The sequence below is a fragment of the Loxodonta africana genome, chromosome 2 (genome assembly GCF_030014295.1).
Source record: "Loxodonta africana isolate mLoxAfr1 chromosome 2, mLoxAfr1.hap2, whole genome shotgun sequence".
In the NCBI taxonomy this organism is placed as follows: Eukaryota; Metazoa; Chordata; class Mammalia; order Proboscidea; family Elephantidae; genus Loxodonta; species Loxodonta africana.
This window is the reverse complement of record NC_087343.1, coordinates 86,850,470-86,867,261: the sequence shown is the minus strand read 5'-3', so window position 1 is coordinate 86,867,261 and position 16,792 is coordinate 86,850,470. Positions and strand designations below refer to the sequence as shown.

The window sequence follows — 16,792 nt, the reverse complement described above, 5'->3', positions numbered from 1 at the left end:
CTAATAATTTTTCTAAATTCTGATTTATTTTTAAATTTTAGATTTTTCTAAGAATTATCGATCTTGCAGTTTAATTTTGCCTGTATTTAGTTGTTATAATAGTCACAGTTTTTATCATATATATTCTGGTAAGGTTGTTAATCTCTTCCACTGGGAAATGCAACTATGCCTTAAGCTTCCTGATTCAGACCACATGATTAAGATATCATGGTATATATATTATGACAGCATATAACATTACAGATTGTTTTAAGATCAATAAATTTGTTTACATAAAATTTTAAACTTTTGTATGCAAAATGTAAATAAGCTGAGAAAAATATTTGCAACATATATGACAGGTAAAAGATTCATATCCACAGAGTAAGAAGAGAATTTATAAATTTCTAAGAAAAAATGCCCCAATAGAAGTAAAACAAAGGACTTGAATGGGTACTTTACAAAAAGGGAACAAAAATGATAAATAAAGATGTAAAAATGTGTTGAACTTCCCAAATCATTAAAAAATGAAAACTGAAACAAGATGTCATTTTTTTTTTTTACTTATCAGGCTGGTAAAGATTAAAAAGACTTAAAAAAAAAAAAACAGTGTTGGCAAGTTTGTGGATAAACTGACAAACACGTGCACTATTGTTGGTGATACAAGGTTGTGCAGCCAGTCTGGATAACAGACAATATATATAACACTCAAGAAAGTAAGACTTGAGGGATACTTTCTTAACATGATAAAATATATATATACTTCAGTCCTAACCCATTGCCATCAAGCGACTCTGACTCACAGCAGACCCTATAGGACAGAGTAGAACTGCCCCATAGGGTTTCCAAGGAGCAGCTGGTGGATTTGAACTGCCAACTTTTTTGGTTAGGCACTGAACACTTAACCACTGCACCACCAAGGCTCCTAGAGGAATTATATTACTTAATTGAGAAACACTAGAGGCATTTCCATTAAGATTAGGAATAAGGCAAGGATGTCCACTATCTTCAATACTATTTACCACTGCACTAGTGATAAATGCCAATGCAATCAGACAGGAGAAATCAATTAGAGGAATAAGAATTGGTAAAGAGAGAGTGAAAATATGTACAAGTATATGATAGTATATGTACAAATACAAAAACCAAAAAAAACAAACCCACTGCCATCGAGTCGATTATGACTTGTAGCAACTTTAGTGATATCCGCCAATACAATCGGACAGGAGAAATCAATTAGAGGAATAAGAATTGGTAAAGAGGGAGTGAAAATATGTACAAGTATATGATAGTATATGTACAAATACAAAAACCAAAAAAAAAACAAACCCACTGCCATCGAGTCGATTATGACTTGTAGCAACCCTAGAGGACATAGTAGAACTGCCCCGTAGAGTTTCCAAGGAGCGCCTGGTGGATTCAAACTGCCAACCTTTTGGCTAGCAGCTGTAGCACTTAACCACCACGCCACCAGGGTTTCCATGTACAAGTATACGATAGTACATTTAGAAAAATCCCCAAGATTCAATGATAAAAGTAACTTAAACAATAAAAAATTCAGTAAGATAATAGGATGTAAAATTAACATACTTAAATCAATAGCCTTCATATACGAAAACAATAACCAGTTAGATGACATAACAGTAAAGAAAAATCCCATTTACGATAGCAACAAAAAAATTAAATACTTAGAAACAAATTGAACAAGAAATGCATGAAACTTATTAAGGAAAACTTTAAAACACTCCTGAAAGACATGAAAGTAGACATGAACAAATGGAAAGACGTCCTTTGTTCTGGGACAGGACAACTCAACAATATAAAGGTGTCAGTTCTCCCTAAGTTATTTACAGACAAGTTTTTTTTTTTTTTTTTTACAAAAGTTCATACGGAAAAACAAACATGCAAGAACAGCCAGAAAAACACTAAAAAGGAAAAACTACAAGAGAAGACTAACTCTCCCAGACATTAAAATATACCATAAAGCCTCTATAATTAAAACAGTGTGACACTGACTCATAAATAGACAAAGAGACCTGTAGAACAGAATAGACATTCCAGAAATAAATCATATACATATAGAAGTTTAATATATGATAAAAGTACATCTCAAATCACCGGGGCAAAGACGGACTTTTTAATAAAGATGGAATTGGGGCAACCAAGTAGTCATTTTAAAAAAGATGAAATTATATCCGTAATTCACATTACACGAAAGATCAAACTCAAAATGATCAGGAATCTAAACGGAAGAAAAAAAAAAAAAAGCCATACAAGTACTAGAACACATGGGTGAATTCCTATTTAATTTCAGTGAAAAGAAAGATTTTCTAACTATGACTCAAAATCCAGAGGCAATAAATGAAAGACTGATAAATTTAACTACATAAAAATATTTTTTATAAAACATTGTAAAGCAAAAAACACCATGAGAGAAATGAAAAATATATATATTCAATAATTCTATATATAGCATATAATTCACATTTTACATATATATCATGTATATGTGGAAACCCTGGTGGTGTAGTGGTTAAGTGCTACGGCTGCTAACTCAAGGGTTGGCAGTTCGAATCCTCCAGGTGCTCCTTGGAAACTCTATGGGGCAGTTCTACTCTGTCCTACAGGGTCGCTATGAGTCGGAATCGACTCAACGGCACTGGGGTTCTGGGTTGTCATGTATATGTATATATGTAAATACAGTTAATACAGAAAAATGTTAATAGATTTTTTGCTTTTGAGTATTTTCTTCTTTACAATGTTGGGTATTTGCCTAATTTGCTACAATGCTATGTAACACGTACTATGACAGGCACTTTAAATGAACAACCATGTGATAATAAAAATAATAACAATCATTGCTATTTCTTGAGAAAAGTACATATTAAGCTTTGAGCTAAGCGTAGTTTGCATATACTGACTCTTCAAAACAGCTCTTACCCCTGCAGTTAAACAGAATAAGGTGAATTCTTCTAAATCAGTGTTATGTCAGTGGAGCTAGAAGCCATTGGTATCTAGGCAAGATAATTCTCTCTGTTCCTCCGTATGCAACATTTCCAACCCCTTAAGGTTCTAATAGGGCAACAAGTTAGGTGGACAGCCTTTTCCACTGGGTAGGGGGCATATCTGGCAAGAACAGTGGAACTCATGGTTAGGTCTTTGGAGCTCTGTGAAGCTCAGAGCTTAAGTTAGGGCAGCACTTGAAATTGTAAGCCTTACAATATAATAATCACGCAATTTATTATGGGTCATTCTACGCCCAATGCAATAATATCAAAATCAGGCTCAAGACCAAGAGACCTGCTATCACAAGTACTTGATATTTTCTGTTGTTGTTGTTGTTGTTAGTTGTCCGTGAGTCAATTCTAACTTATGAAGACTCCATGCAAGTAGAGTAGAACTGCTCCACAGGGTTTTCAAGGCTGTAATCTTTCAGAATCAGATCACCAGGGCTATCTTCTGAGGCTCCTTTAGGTGGGTTTGAACTGCCAACCTTTCAGCTAGTAGATAAGTGTTCCACCCAGGGAGCCTCGACATTTTCTAGTCAATGCATAAAAAAAAGAAATATTGCAAAGAACACAATAGAAAAACTCTTCATTTGTAGGTGATATCACTATACCTAGTAGACCCAAGAGAAACCATTGAGACACTATGAAAACTAATAGAAGAATTCAGTAAGGTAGCTGTCTCAGTTATCCAGTGCTGCTGTAACAGAAATACCACAAGTGATGTCTTTAATAAAGAGAAATTTATTCTCTCACAGTCTAGGAGGCTAGAAGTCTGAATTCAGGGTGCCAGCTGCAAGGTAAGGCTTTCTCTCTCTTCAGCTCTGGGGGAAGGTCCTTGTCATCAATCTTCCCCTGTCTAGGAGCTTCTCAGCCTAGGGACCCCGGACCCAAATGACGCATTCCCCTCTGGGTTCTTCTTTCTTGATTGTATGCAGTCCCTACCCTCTCTGCTCAATTCTTTCTTTTATGTCTCAAAAGAGATTGACTAAAGATATAACCTAATCCTGTAAATTGAATCTTGCCTCATTAATATAAATGCCTCTAATCCTGTCTCATTAATATCATAGAGGTTAGAACTTACAATACACAGGATAATTACATCAGATCACAAAATGGTGGCCAACCACACAATACTGGGAATCATGGCCTAGACAAGTTGACACACATTTTGGGGGGACACAATTCAATCCAAAACAGTAACTGAACGGTTATACAACTAATATACAAAAATTAACCATTCTTTTATATATCAGCAATAATTACAGAAGAAATAGGATAAATGAAAATTCCAAACAAAATAATAAAATACCCAGGAACAAAATAAAAGGTACTAGGAAGGTCTTGTTATCCTAGACCAGGAGACTCCCTAGGGGCTGGTAGATTTATCCAGTCACTAACTTGGAGAGCAGGACTAGAGTCTACCATGAGAAACTAACCCTATACCTCTGAACCAGCCCACAAACCACCCTCACTAACCTTACTTAGCCAGAAGGTGACCCAAAAGGAAGTGACATTCTGAACTTGATCAAAACCTGCATCTTACTGTCCTAGTTCTGAATCATAGGAATCAGGTCAGAACTGTTGAAATCTCTCAGAATGCATTTAGGAAACAGAACCAATCAGCACAGAATTGGGGTTCATCACTCTTTCAGGAATCAGATAAAATGTCAAGTAGAGAAAACTTAGTTATTCTCTAAGAAAGGGATTTCAAGGAACCCTTAAAAAGCTTTTGGCAGAGAAACCTACTAATTCTATGTGTGGAAATAAAAGAGTACAGGCTTTTCACATTATTATAACACACACAAAAAAAAAAACCAAACCCAGTGCCATCAAGTCAATTCCAACCCATAGCAACCCTATAGGACAGAGTAGAACTGCCCCATAGTTTCCAAGGAGTGCCTGGCGGATTCAAACTGCCGACCCCTTGGTGAGCAGCCTTAGCATTTAACACTACGCCACCAGGGTTTCCTACATTATTATTACTGAATAGAAAAAAATGTTTTGGAATGGATTTACATTATTAAGATATTCCCAGTTAATACAGTCTTCAATATTTTCAGAATTTCTGATTGTTTGGCTTCAGGATTATCTTTTCACTCTCTGGACAAAAGTAGTTTCCTAAGAAAATTAGCAGTGTAAACAAACGGCTTGAAGCACCACAGAAGCATCTGTTTACATTCTGATAATTAATATGCTAAGCATTCTTATCTATTAAATTAAAACAGGTCACCTAAGGACTTTTCTAGATAATTCTTCATTAGTCTAATTATAATGAGTATATATAGCTGAAGTAATAAAACAGACATCTGTTTTAAAACATTCCTCAATTTAGACCTTTTACTAAATCAAACTAACTTTCATACATTAGTTTCAATTACTGAGGTTTTACATAGCAAAAACAAACAACAAAAATCACCAAAACCTCCATTTAAATAAAGAAATAAAAATTTCTGTTCTTACCTTTGAAGTTTTCCATTCCCAACCATCATTTATCTGCTGTGAATGCTTAATGAATTCCACACAATAATACTGAAATGTTTTTTCACTAAAGAACTCATCTTCTTCCATGTTAAATGATAACTGCAATGTAAAAACCAAGTATTAATATTAGCTGTGGAATGAATACTGAAAGGAATTCTTATTTCCTTATGTCCTTTAACAAACCGAAATTTGGGATCTAGAAGGGAAAACCACCTCAGCGCCATTCGAAAAATTGTTTTGTTTCCATCTTTCTCACCCCATGCATTTTTCTATCAGGAACAAAATGTTATCAATCTCAATGCCAGAAAACCCTAGACTTGTAACAATTGCACACCTATGGTTTTTATAATGACAAGGGTAATGTCAAATACAAAATAAATCCTTACTGTTTTTTTTTTCCAGTTATAAAAATCGTGTTTGACCCCAGAAGTCATGGTCCCCAGACCTTCTATTAGCCCAAGATAGGAGCCATTCCCGAAGCCAACTCTTCAGACAGGGATTGGACTGGACTATAAGACAGAAAATGATACTGGTGAGGAGGGGGTTCTTGGATCAAGGAGACACATGAGACTATATGGGCAGGTCCTGTCCGGAGGGCAGAGGAGGATAGAAGCTGGCTTAATGGACACAGAAATACAGGGTGGAGAGAAGAAGCGTGCTACCTCATTAAGGGGAGAGCAACCAGAAGTATATAGCAAGGTGTATATAAGGTTTTGTATGTGAGACTGACTTGATTTGTAAACTTTCTCTTAAAGCACAGTAAAAATATTTTTAAAGAAATCATGTTTGAAAACTTCCAACAGATTTCATTAAACTAGAATTTCTTGTATATCACCTATATTTTAAAATATACAAGTTATTTGAGTAAGAAAAAATTAAGAATCTGTCTTAGAACAGAATTTTTAGATTGCTGAAACTAAAAATCAAATAATAGCTATCATTTGTGGAGCATACAGAGTTTCAATAACTTGCCCAAAGCCTTTACACGGAAATATATTGCCTCTGTTCTATGTTCAAAGGGACACATTTATTAACTCTTTGGTACAGCTCCTAGTTCTGCTTTGACTGTAGTCAGTTCTCTGTTAAATGCTTGGAGGAATATGAGTCTTTGGTGTGTTGACTGCAGTGCCTATCAATAGTTGATACATCGCTGAATACCCTGAAATCAGTAGAGTGCTATAATTTTTTTCCCTAACGTATCAGTTGCTATACTTTTTCTTCATGAAATGTTACAACTAATTTTTTTAATAAAAAAAGGAAAGGATATTTAGAAACACAAACAACTGCACATTCTTGGTATTTAATTCTTAATAAAAGTGACACTCTGATATTTAAGAATTCAGTGGTGTGAGTTTGTTTGTTTGTTGTCTTTAACAGATTTCCTGGAGGGCTTCGGCACTCTGGATAGTTTAAAAATTATATTAAATATACTAATTAGATTGTCTAGTCTGGTGCTTCCAGAGGTACTAAAATACAGATTTTATCAAAGAGAGGTTATAAATATGATGACAGACACAAAATCTCAGAGACTTTCCCCTCCCCCCATTACCAATGGGATCCAATAGATCCTTAGCCCTCTTCCTCAAAGCCTCCTCAATCAGATATGCTTTGACATCCTCCTGCCCTATGAATATACCTAATACATTATCCCCATTTACCGACCTATTTTTAGTGTGATTTTTTATTGTTGCCTTACAGGGACTGTGTCTGCTAATTCTTTTTTAAGTGTCCCTAAGTGAAAAAGGAAACCCTGGTGGCATAGTGGTTAACTGCTACAGCTGCTAACCAAAAGTTCGGCCATTCGAATCCACCAGGCACTCCTTGGAAACTCTATGGGGTGATTCTACTCTGTCCTATAGGGTCGCTATGAGTCGGAATTGACTCAACGGCAACAGCTCAACAGGTAAACGAAGAAACTGAAGATTTTTACCAACTTCTGCAGTCTGAAATTGATGGAACATGCAATCAGGATGCACTAATTGTTATTAGTGATTGGAATGAGAAAGTTGGAAACAAAGAAGAAGGATTAGTAGTAGAAAAATATGGCCTCGGTGATAGAAACGATGCCAGATATGGCATGATTGAATTTCGCAAGACCAACGACTTTTTCATTGAAATACCTTTTTTCACCGACGTAAATGGCTACTATACACATGGACCTCACCAAATGGAATAAACAGGAATCGAATCGACTACATCTGTGGAAAGAGATGAAGGAAAAGCTCAATATCAGTCAGAACAAGGCCAGGGGCCGCCGACTGCAGATCAGATCAGCAATTACGCGTATGCAAGTTCAAGTTGAAACTGAAGAAAATTAGGACAAGTCAACAAGAGCCAAAGTACGACCTTGAATATATCCCACCTGAATTTAGAAACCACCTCAAGAATAGATTTGATGTATTGAATACTAATGACCGAAAACCAGACAAGTTGTGGAACGACATCAAGGACATCATAAATGAAGAAAGCAGAGGTCATTAAAAAGACAGGAGAGAAAGAAAAGACCTAAGTGGATGTCAGAAGAGACTCCGAAACTTGCTCTTGAAAGTCGAGTAGCTAAAGCAAAAGGAAAAAGTGATGAAGTAAAAGAGCTGAACAGAAGATTTCAAAGGGCAGCTCAGGAAGACAAAGTAAAGTATTATGATGACATGTGCAAAGACCTAGAGATAGAAAAGCAAAAGAGAAGAATATGCTCTTCATTTCTCAAGCTGAAAGAACTGAAGAAAAAATTCAAAGCTCAAGTTGCAATATTGAAGGATTCTACGGTGAAAATATTAAATGACGCAGGAAGCATCAAAAGAAGATGGAAGGAATACACAGAGTCACTATACCAAAAAGAACTGGTCAACAGTCAACCATTTCAGGAGACAACATATGATCAGGAACTGATGGTACTGAAGGAAAAAGTCCAAGCTGCACTGAAAGCTCCAGGAATTGACCGAATACCAATTGAGATGTTTCAACAATCGCATACAGCGCCGGAACTGCTCACACGTCTATGCCAAGAAATGTGGAAGACAGCTACCTGGCCAAATGACTGAAAAGAGATCTATATTTATACCTATTCCCAAGAAAGGTGATCCAACCAAAGCAGAAATTATCCAACAATATCATTAATATCACATGCAAGCAAAATTTTACTTGGATCCACAATCAATACCCATGAAAGCAGCAGTCAAGAAATCAAAAGACTCATTTCATTGGACAAATCGGCTACAAAAGACCTCTTCAAGGTGTTGAAAAGCAAAGATGTCACCTTGAGGACTGAGGTGCACCTGATCCAAGCGACAGTGTTTTCAATCACCTCCTATGCGTGGGAAAGCTGTACAATGAATAACGAAAATCAAAGAAGATTTGACGCCTTTGAATTGTGGTGTTGGAGAATATTGAATATACCATGGACTGCCAAAAGAATAAATAAGTCTGTCTTGGAAGACGTACAGCCAGAATGCTCCTTAGAAGCAAGGATGGCAAAACTACTTCTCACATACTTTGGACATGTTATCAGGAGGGATCTATCAACTGGAAAAGGACATCATGCTTAGTAAAGTAGAGGGTCAGTGAAAAAGCAGAAGACACTCAATGAGATGGATTGTCATAGTGACTGCAACAATGAGCACAAGCATGGCAACGACTGTGAGGATGGTGCAGGACCAGAGGTATTTCATTCTGTTGTGCATAGGGTCATTACGAGTCGGAATCAACTTAATGGCACCTAACAACAACAACAACAAAATGGAGCTCAGGTTGCACGGTGGTTAAGAACTCAGCTGCTAACCAAAGGTCAGCAGTTCAAATCCACCAGTCACTCCTTATAAACCTTACTGGGCAGTTCTAGATGGCAACAGGTTTTTTTGTTTGTTTTAAGTTTGGTACACCAGGAAGGAGGCTCAGTTAGGCACTTCTGCTTGAGTTTTCCTTCACTTTAATCCTGTATCCTCTTCCAAGGAGTTTATAAGTATCAACAAGAAGTCAATCTCGGACTCCAATTTTATTAGCCTCTGCCACACAGGGTCACCATGAGTCAGAATCAACTCAACTGCAAGTTGTTTCGTTTTTGCTTTGGCCTTTTTTTTTCTAGGGGAGTCCTTTCTGCCAAGCTTTATCCTTTCCCTAACCTGCACTCTCTTTTCAAAGAAAAAAAAAACACTACTGAAAACTAAGCCCATCGCGGGATGCCTCATAGTACTGTGTTCACGAAAATAAGTGGGGCTAAATGACCCCAAGGCAAATGGTCCTTTAAGATATTTGCATTTAGCATTGCTATTTTCCTTCGATTTATCTCAACTTTGGTCTCCTGGAACCCCCTACTAAGGTGGTTCATAAAGTAAATGTACATTTGTAACTTTCTTCTCAATTCAGCTATAAATGGAAATCTGGGCTTTGTTCAATGGTTTTCACAAAAGACAGCTTCATTCAAACATTGCATCAATGAATAGTATCATAATGAACATTGGAGTTTCCTATACAGGAAAAGATATTAAACTCTCTCTTTAAAATTTATGGAAAGGATAAATGGGTAGAAATGGAATAAATAAGGTACTGCTTATCATTCTTGAATATTAACTGTAGCCATAATAAAGTATATTTGCAGTCACTGATTCGAGCGGTTTTTATATACCATCTTCATCCCAAGCAGCTGCCAGAGTCCTCTCAAGGGGCGTATTTCAACAGCCTCCTCCGTCAAGTTAAATTGCCCGAGAGGTATGTAAATGGTATTAAGCACCAATTTACTTCTAGCAGAGACTTTGGCACATAATGGGCACATAATAGATATTTGCTCAAGAATGAATGGATGGATTAATTAATTTAATATTTTTTAATTCATTGACTAATTTTATAATTTTCCCATTCCATATTATTTTTTTAAATAATATTTTATTGTGTTGCAGGTGAAAGTTTACATAGCAAATTAAGTTCCCCTATAACAATTTTACACAAATTGTTCCATGCCATTGTTTATAATTTTCAGCATTCTCATTATTTCCATTGTGTTTGTTCTGTTTCCATGATCTAGCTTCCTTTCCCCTCCTTGCATTCTCATCTTTGTTTCTGGGTAACTGTTGACCATTTGGTCTTATACAGTTAATTGTTTAAGGGAGCACATTACTCACTGGTGATACTGTTTATTTTATAAGCCAAACTTTTATTTGGCTGAAAGGTGACCTGCAGAAATAGTTTCAATTCCAAGTACAAAGTGTATCTTGTTGCATTACATTTTAATAGTACCTGCATGTAGCACAAAAGGAGCCCTGGTTGTACAGTTAACTGAAAGTTTGACGATTCAAATCCACCAGCCACTCCACAGGAGAAAGATGTGGCAGTCTGCTTCTGTAAAGAGCACAGCCTTAGGAAACCCTATTGGGCTAAGAACAACAGTAGTGAAGAGAGGAAAATGAAATAATTGGAAGCATATGAGATTTCAGAACTTGACAAGGACTCAGCTGTGGCCATGACAGTGGGTATGTAAAGCAGCTTGGAGATGAGGGTGACTACAGTTCAGGAAGTTTTTTAAAAAATGAGGCTATGACGTTTGGTGTTTTCCACATGGACACTGAAGTCACTCTGGATTATCCTGAGGTTTGCTGTGGTGAAGAGATCTTCAAAGAATATGGAAAACCAACAGGGAAATTCTTAAGTGATGGGGGCAAATGGTACACGATGCTGAGTCCACACAGAACAATCACTAACCAACTCATACAGGTGTTCCTGAGGAACCAGAACCCAGCCTTGGATTCCTTCTCAAGACAGTGTGAAAGGCAGCCACTACCAGTGGACAGAACAGTATGTGAGAAAAAAACCTACTTTGCTGAATCTGAATCTGGTAGAAGCAGGGAAGCTGGAGAAGCAGTAGGCTAAAAGTGGTCCTGGGGTAGAAGTGGCTACCAGCAATCTCCATACCCTGAGCTTTGTGGGGTGGAGGAAAAAATGACTTCTACTTAAAGGCTTCAATATTTTTTCTAAGAACCAAGTTTCCTCTAAAACTAGTTGGCAGATGGACTGTTCTTTGACTGTGTTAACATCACATGAGATTCAGGGTGGGAAATGATCCAAACTATATCCCCTCTTCACCTACAACTCAGAGATTCAGAATGCACATTAAAGCTCTACCAGGGCTTCTCAACTCTTTGGACCATAGAACACTTCTTCCTGGGAACACTTTTTCACAACTTATTCTACAGAATGTTGTACAGGAAATGCTGGGTTAAAGGCTTAGGTGTGTTTGTTTACCATGGATATGTGGTCCTGAAATCACAATGGAAAATCAAAGAGGGTGGGGGAATAGTGGGAGAACAAGTTTGAGAAGAAAAAGCATCATGTACAGGAAGGTAAGTACAGAAGAGAAGATAAAATATAGGGGCTTCCCTTGGGGCAGTCATTATATGTTTCAGAAACATAAGTGAGATCTCCAGGTTATAAATAGAATTCCGCTTAAAAAAAAAAAATGTTCTTCTGTGCAGACACAAGTTGAGACGATGACATCTAAGAAGACACTAAAAAGGAAGAATAGGAGATAACTAAGCAAAAGAAGGGAGACAAAGGAAACAGAATGCACCAAAGTCTAAATATAAGAGGCCTAATAATTGAGAGGGAGCCCTCGTGGAGCAGTGGTTAAGTGCTCAGCTGCTAACTGAAAAGTCAGCAGTTCGAATCCACCAGCCGCTCTAGCTCCAAGGAAGAAAGATGTGGCAGTCTGGTTCCATAAAGATTACAACCTTGGAAATCCCATGGGACAGTCCTACTCCTTCCAATAGGGTTGCTATGAGTTGGAATCAACTGGATGGCACACTACAATAAAAACATAAGATTGGAGATAGAGTATTCAGAAAACTAGTGCTGATGAAGAAAGGAAGGACTCAGAAGGGTTTTGACCATGGGGGTGAACCAATCAGATTTGCATTCTAGCTTCCAGTGGAGACTGTAGGTCTTGCCCGGCTGGATGACCAGTTGAAAGACTCTTACAGTAATCCAAAACCAAAAAAACCAAACCCATTGCCATCGTGTCAACTCCAACTCATAGTGACCCTATAGGACAGAACTGCCCAATAGGGTTTCTAGGGAGCACCTGGTGGATTCCAACTGCTAACCTTTTTGGTAAGCAGCCGTTAGGTCTTAACCACGACGCCGCCAGGGTTTCCTACAGTAATCCAGGAGAGGTATGATGATGCTAAACAGAGCTAGAGTGGCAGTAGGGCAGAAGAGGAGGGCTTCAAAAGACATTTTGATAGTATACTCATTACTATTGACAGCTCTTGCTATGTGAGCGGTAGGAGAGAAAGAAGATTCTAGAAAGACTCACAGCTTTGGACTTTAGGTCATGGTGCACTGACCAGAGAGACATCCTGGGAGGAAGAGTAGATTTGGGGAGATAAATGGGTTTAGTTGAGACATACTGAGTTTGACATGGCTGTAGAACAGCCAAATGAAACGTCTAGTAGGCATTTTGACATGCACCTGGAACTCAGAAGGAAAGAGAGATCTGGTCTGCAGATACTGGCTCTAAATCAACATTATATAGACAATAACAGAACCCACTGGATCGCCCAGGGAGAAGATGCAGAACTAGAATAGAAAGACTAAAAAGGATCAGAAAAACAGTTTTCCAACTTTATGATGATGCTGACATATATTAAAAAGTACAAAATCAAAGAAAAATTAAACTTAATTTATAAAGCATACTAATACATTTTGGATTATTTTAAATCCCAAACCAACCCTTACTTAATAACAAAATTGATGTAAAAATACTCCATTCCCTAAGCCCTCCAGTTACTTGAGGTTTACTGAACTATTCAAAATGTTAGTTGAAACATAAAATTTCACTCAATAGCCACAGTTTATCCAATTAACAGCACTGTGCTGTTAGCAAGATGACTGAATATCAAAACACTAATTAATATTTGGTTGAATACTTTTTTAAATTATCTAAGGTCTGGGATTTGCTGAAGGATGTCACATACTATAATACAAACATGGCTTGATTACAAAATTAGGAACTATACTATATTAAAAAGATATCCATCTCAACTCAAATCATCATAAAGCACCATAATGAAAAATCACTTAATAATTATTGTTCCTTTGCTCAAGCAAGAATATTTTCAACTTATTAAAAATGAAAATATAATACAGGCAACATTTTTATATGTATTTTCAAGTTGTAATAATCTTTGGTCCTCTACTAAATTCACAGACTAGTAGAGGCAGAAATTAGCATCTTTGAACTTCCTAGTATGAGATGGCTGAAAATATGGTCAAAAATGGAAATAACCACAACTATATAAAAAAAAAAAAAAAATTTTTTTTTTATAGCATATTAACCAAGAGTGGCAAGAATAATACTTATTTTACAAATGAAAAACCTTATACATGTGAGCTGCCCATGTTTTCAGACTTAAGCTATTATACTAAATTCTGATTAGAACTGAGAACAGAATGCAGGTGAACTCTCAGTAAGAAGGCTAATTTCAATTCTCATCTCATCCTAAACAATGGAACTCTCAGTGCTGGTTATAAGTAAAAGTTAGAAATGAGTCAGCACCTCATGTCATAAAGTATAAGTTGTTAATACATCTATTTTGCTTGAGTCTCACTCTTGCTGAACAGCTGTTTGTTTTTTCTTTTAAGCCCAAACAATCAAAACCCTTTTTTAACTGCTTCAGCAGACGCTAAAGATTGAAAAGCTAGAATAACTTTTTCACCTCCGAGTTAAGTCTTTCCAAGCTATAGGTTAGCACTCATTCTAGATATGTAAAGAAGCTTATTCTGCTGCTATTCAAATATATCTTTTCAGAAAAGCAGCCCCAGTGAATTCTAAAACTGTGCATAATCACTGTTCAAATGATCCTTCCTTTTAATTAAAAACAAGCGTTTTCACTACCACTCTTTACATTTTTTATGTGATTTTTAATCTAATGTGCATGGAACTGATTTTTTATTATTTTTGGCCAGAGACATTTCTTTTTTATGGGTCTATTATAAATCAACATAAATCAGTGTGTATCAAAACCATAATGAGACTAAAACACTATAAGAAATACAACAAAATTTCCCCAGAATTTCAGATCATTTACAAAACTGTGATTATCACAGAACATACTATGGGTACATTTAAACATTAAAAAGATCGTTTTTCACTAATAAAAGTGGACAACTTCCTATACTTGTCTGTCCCCAAAACGCTGCCACATTATTATATCTTTAGATTTAGACTCTTTCCTAAAAATATGCAATTGTTGTTGCTGTTGTTGTTGGTAGGTACCTTTGAGTCAGTTCCAACTCACAGTCACCTCTCTACAACAGAAGGAAACTCCCTGGTCTTGCCCCATCTTCACAGTCATTGCTATATCTGAGCCCATTATTACAGCCATGTCATCAAGGGTCTTCCTCTTTTTTGCTGATCCTCTACTTTGCCAAACACGATGTTTTTCTCCAAGGACGACTGCCTCCTGATAACATGTCCGAAGTACATGAGACAATGTCTCGCCATTCTCACTTCTAAGGAGCATTGTGGCTGTACTTCTCCAAGGCAGATTTGTCTGTTTTTCTAGCAGTTCATGATATAGTCAATATTCTTCACCAAGACTATAATTCAAAGGCATCAATTCTTCTTTGGTCTTCCTTATTTATTGTCCAGCTTCCACATGCATATGAAAAAATGCATATGAGGTGATTGAAAATACCATGGCACGGGTCAGGCGATCCTTAATTCTCAAAGTGACATTTTTGCTTTTCAACACTTTAAAGAGGTCTTTTGTAGCAGATTTGCCCGATGTAGTATGTCCTTTGATTGCTTGACTCCTCCTTCCACAGGCACTGACTGTGGATCCAAGTAAAACGAAATCCTGGACAATTTCAATATTTTCTCTGTTTATCATAATGTTGCTTATTAGTTCAGTTGTGAGGATTCTTGTTTTCTTAATGTTGAGGTATAATCCATACTGAAGGCTGTAGTCTTTGATCTTCATCAGTAAGTGCTTCAAGTCCTCTTCACTTTCAGCAAGCAAGGTTGTGTCATCTGCATATTGCAAATTGTTATGGAGTCTTCCTCCAACCCTGATGCCATGTTCTTCTTCATAGAGTCCAGTTTCTCAGATTATTTGCTCAGCATACAGACTGAACAAGTATGGTGAAAGAATACAACCCTGATGCACACTTTTCCTGCTTTTAAACCACACAGTATTCGCTTGTTCTGTTCAAATGACTGCCTCCTGGTCTATGTACAAGTTCTGCATGAGTACAATTAAATGTTCTGGAATTCTCATTCTTCGCAATATCACTCATAATTTGTTATGATCTACACAGTCAAATGCCTTTGCATGGTCAATAAAACACCAGTAAACATCTTTCTCATATTCTCTGCTTTCAGCCAAGATCCTTCTGACAGCAGCAATGATATACCTCATTCCAAGCTCTCTTCCGAATCTGGCTTGAATTTCTGGTAGTTCCCTGTCAATGTACTCCTGTGACTGTTTATAACTATCTTCAGCAAAAAAAAAATACGCAATTACTATCTGGGAAAGGTAAATCAACATATTACCTTTATGACAATTATGGCTTGAATTCATTTTGATGAGCTAATCACTTACTTAAGGAACCCTGGTGGCTCAATGGTTAAACACTTGACTGCTAATCAAAAGGTTGGTGGTTTGAACCCACCAGCCTGCTCATTGGGAGGAAAAAACCTGGTGATCTGCTTCCATAATGATTACAGCCTAGGAAACCCTATCAGGCAGTTCTACTCTGTCCTATCGAGTCACTGTGAATCAGAATCAACTCAATGGCACACAACTACTTACTTAGCAGGGTGTGTGGACAGTGATCTTGAAATTTTAGTGAGCAAAGAAGCACCCAGGATGCAAATTTAAATGCAGAATCCTAGGTCCTGCCACCAAATATTACCTGAGTCTAAAGGCCTCAAGTGGAAGCCCTGGTGGCATAGTGGTTAAGAGCTACAGCTGCTAACCAAAAGGTCAGCTATTCAATTCTACCAGGTGCTCCTTTGAAACTCTATGGGGCAGTTCTACTCTGTCCTATAGGGTCACTATGAGTCAGAATTGACTCGACAGCAACAGGTTGAAGGCCTCAAAGTATTTTTAATTAGCACCAGTGATACTTTTGAGGAGGAATCATGCTAGAAAAGTCAAACAAAAGATTGAAGGGCTAGTCAAAGGCCTAGATTTCAAGGCAGCCTTGGTGGAGCACAGCAGAGATGGCCCCGGGAAATCCAATAAATATTACAGGGAATCATCAAGAGAGAGGAGGTTGGTTCAATCTTGATAGCAACTGGACAGCAGGCCCCCCCCCGTTCTCCCTTTCGCTTT

General features: G+C 37.2%; 1 protein-coding gene across 8 annotated transcripts in view; it reads right to left on the bottom strand.

The window, feature by feature from the left end:
- The window catches only part of ATG10 (autophagy related 10), a 429,656-nt gene that overhangs the window by 399,048 nt on the left and 13,816 nt on the right, over positions 1-16,792 (bottom strand). For 2 of the 8 annotated variants that reach the window (XM_064273743.1, XM_064273732.1), the window contains exons 1-2: positions 5,855-6,112; positions 5,448-5,567 (exon numbers count right to left, since the gene is read on the bottom strand). In XM_064273743.1, coding sequence (XP_064129813.1) covers positions 5,448-5,567; positions 5,855-5,902 — 168 coding nt within the window. In that variant the 5' untranslated portion in view covers positions 5,903-6,112. Of the gene's footprint in view, positions 1-5,447; positions 5,568-5,854; positions 6,129-16,792 lie in introns of those variants that run through there. The other 6 variants (XM_023545599.2, XM_010588252.3, XM_064273758.1 and 3 more) reach the window with 5 other exon arrangements.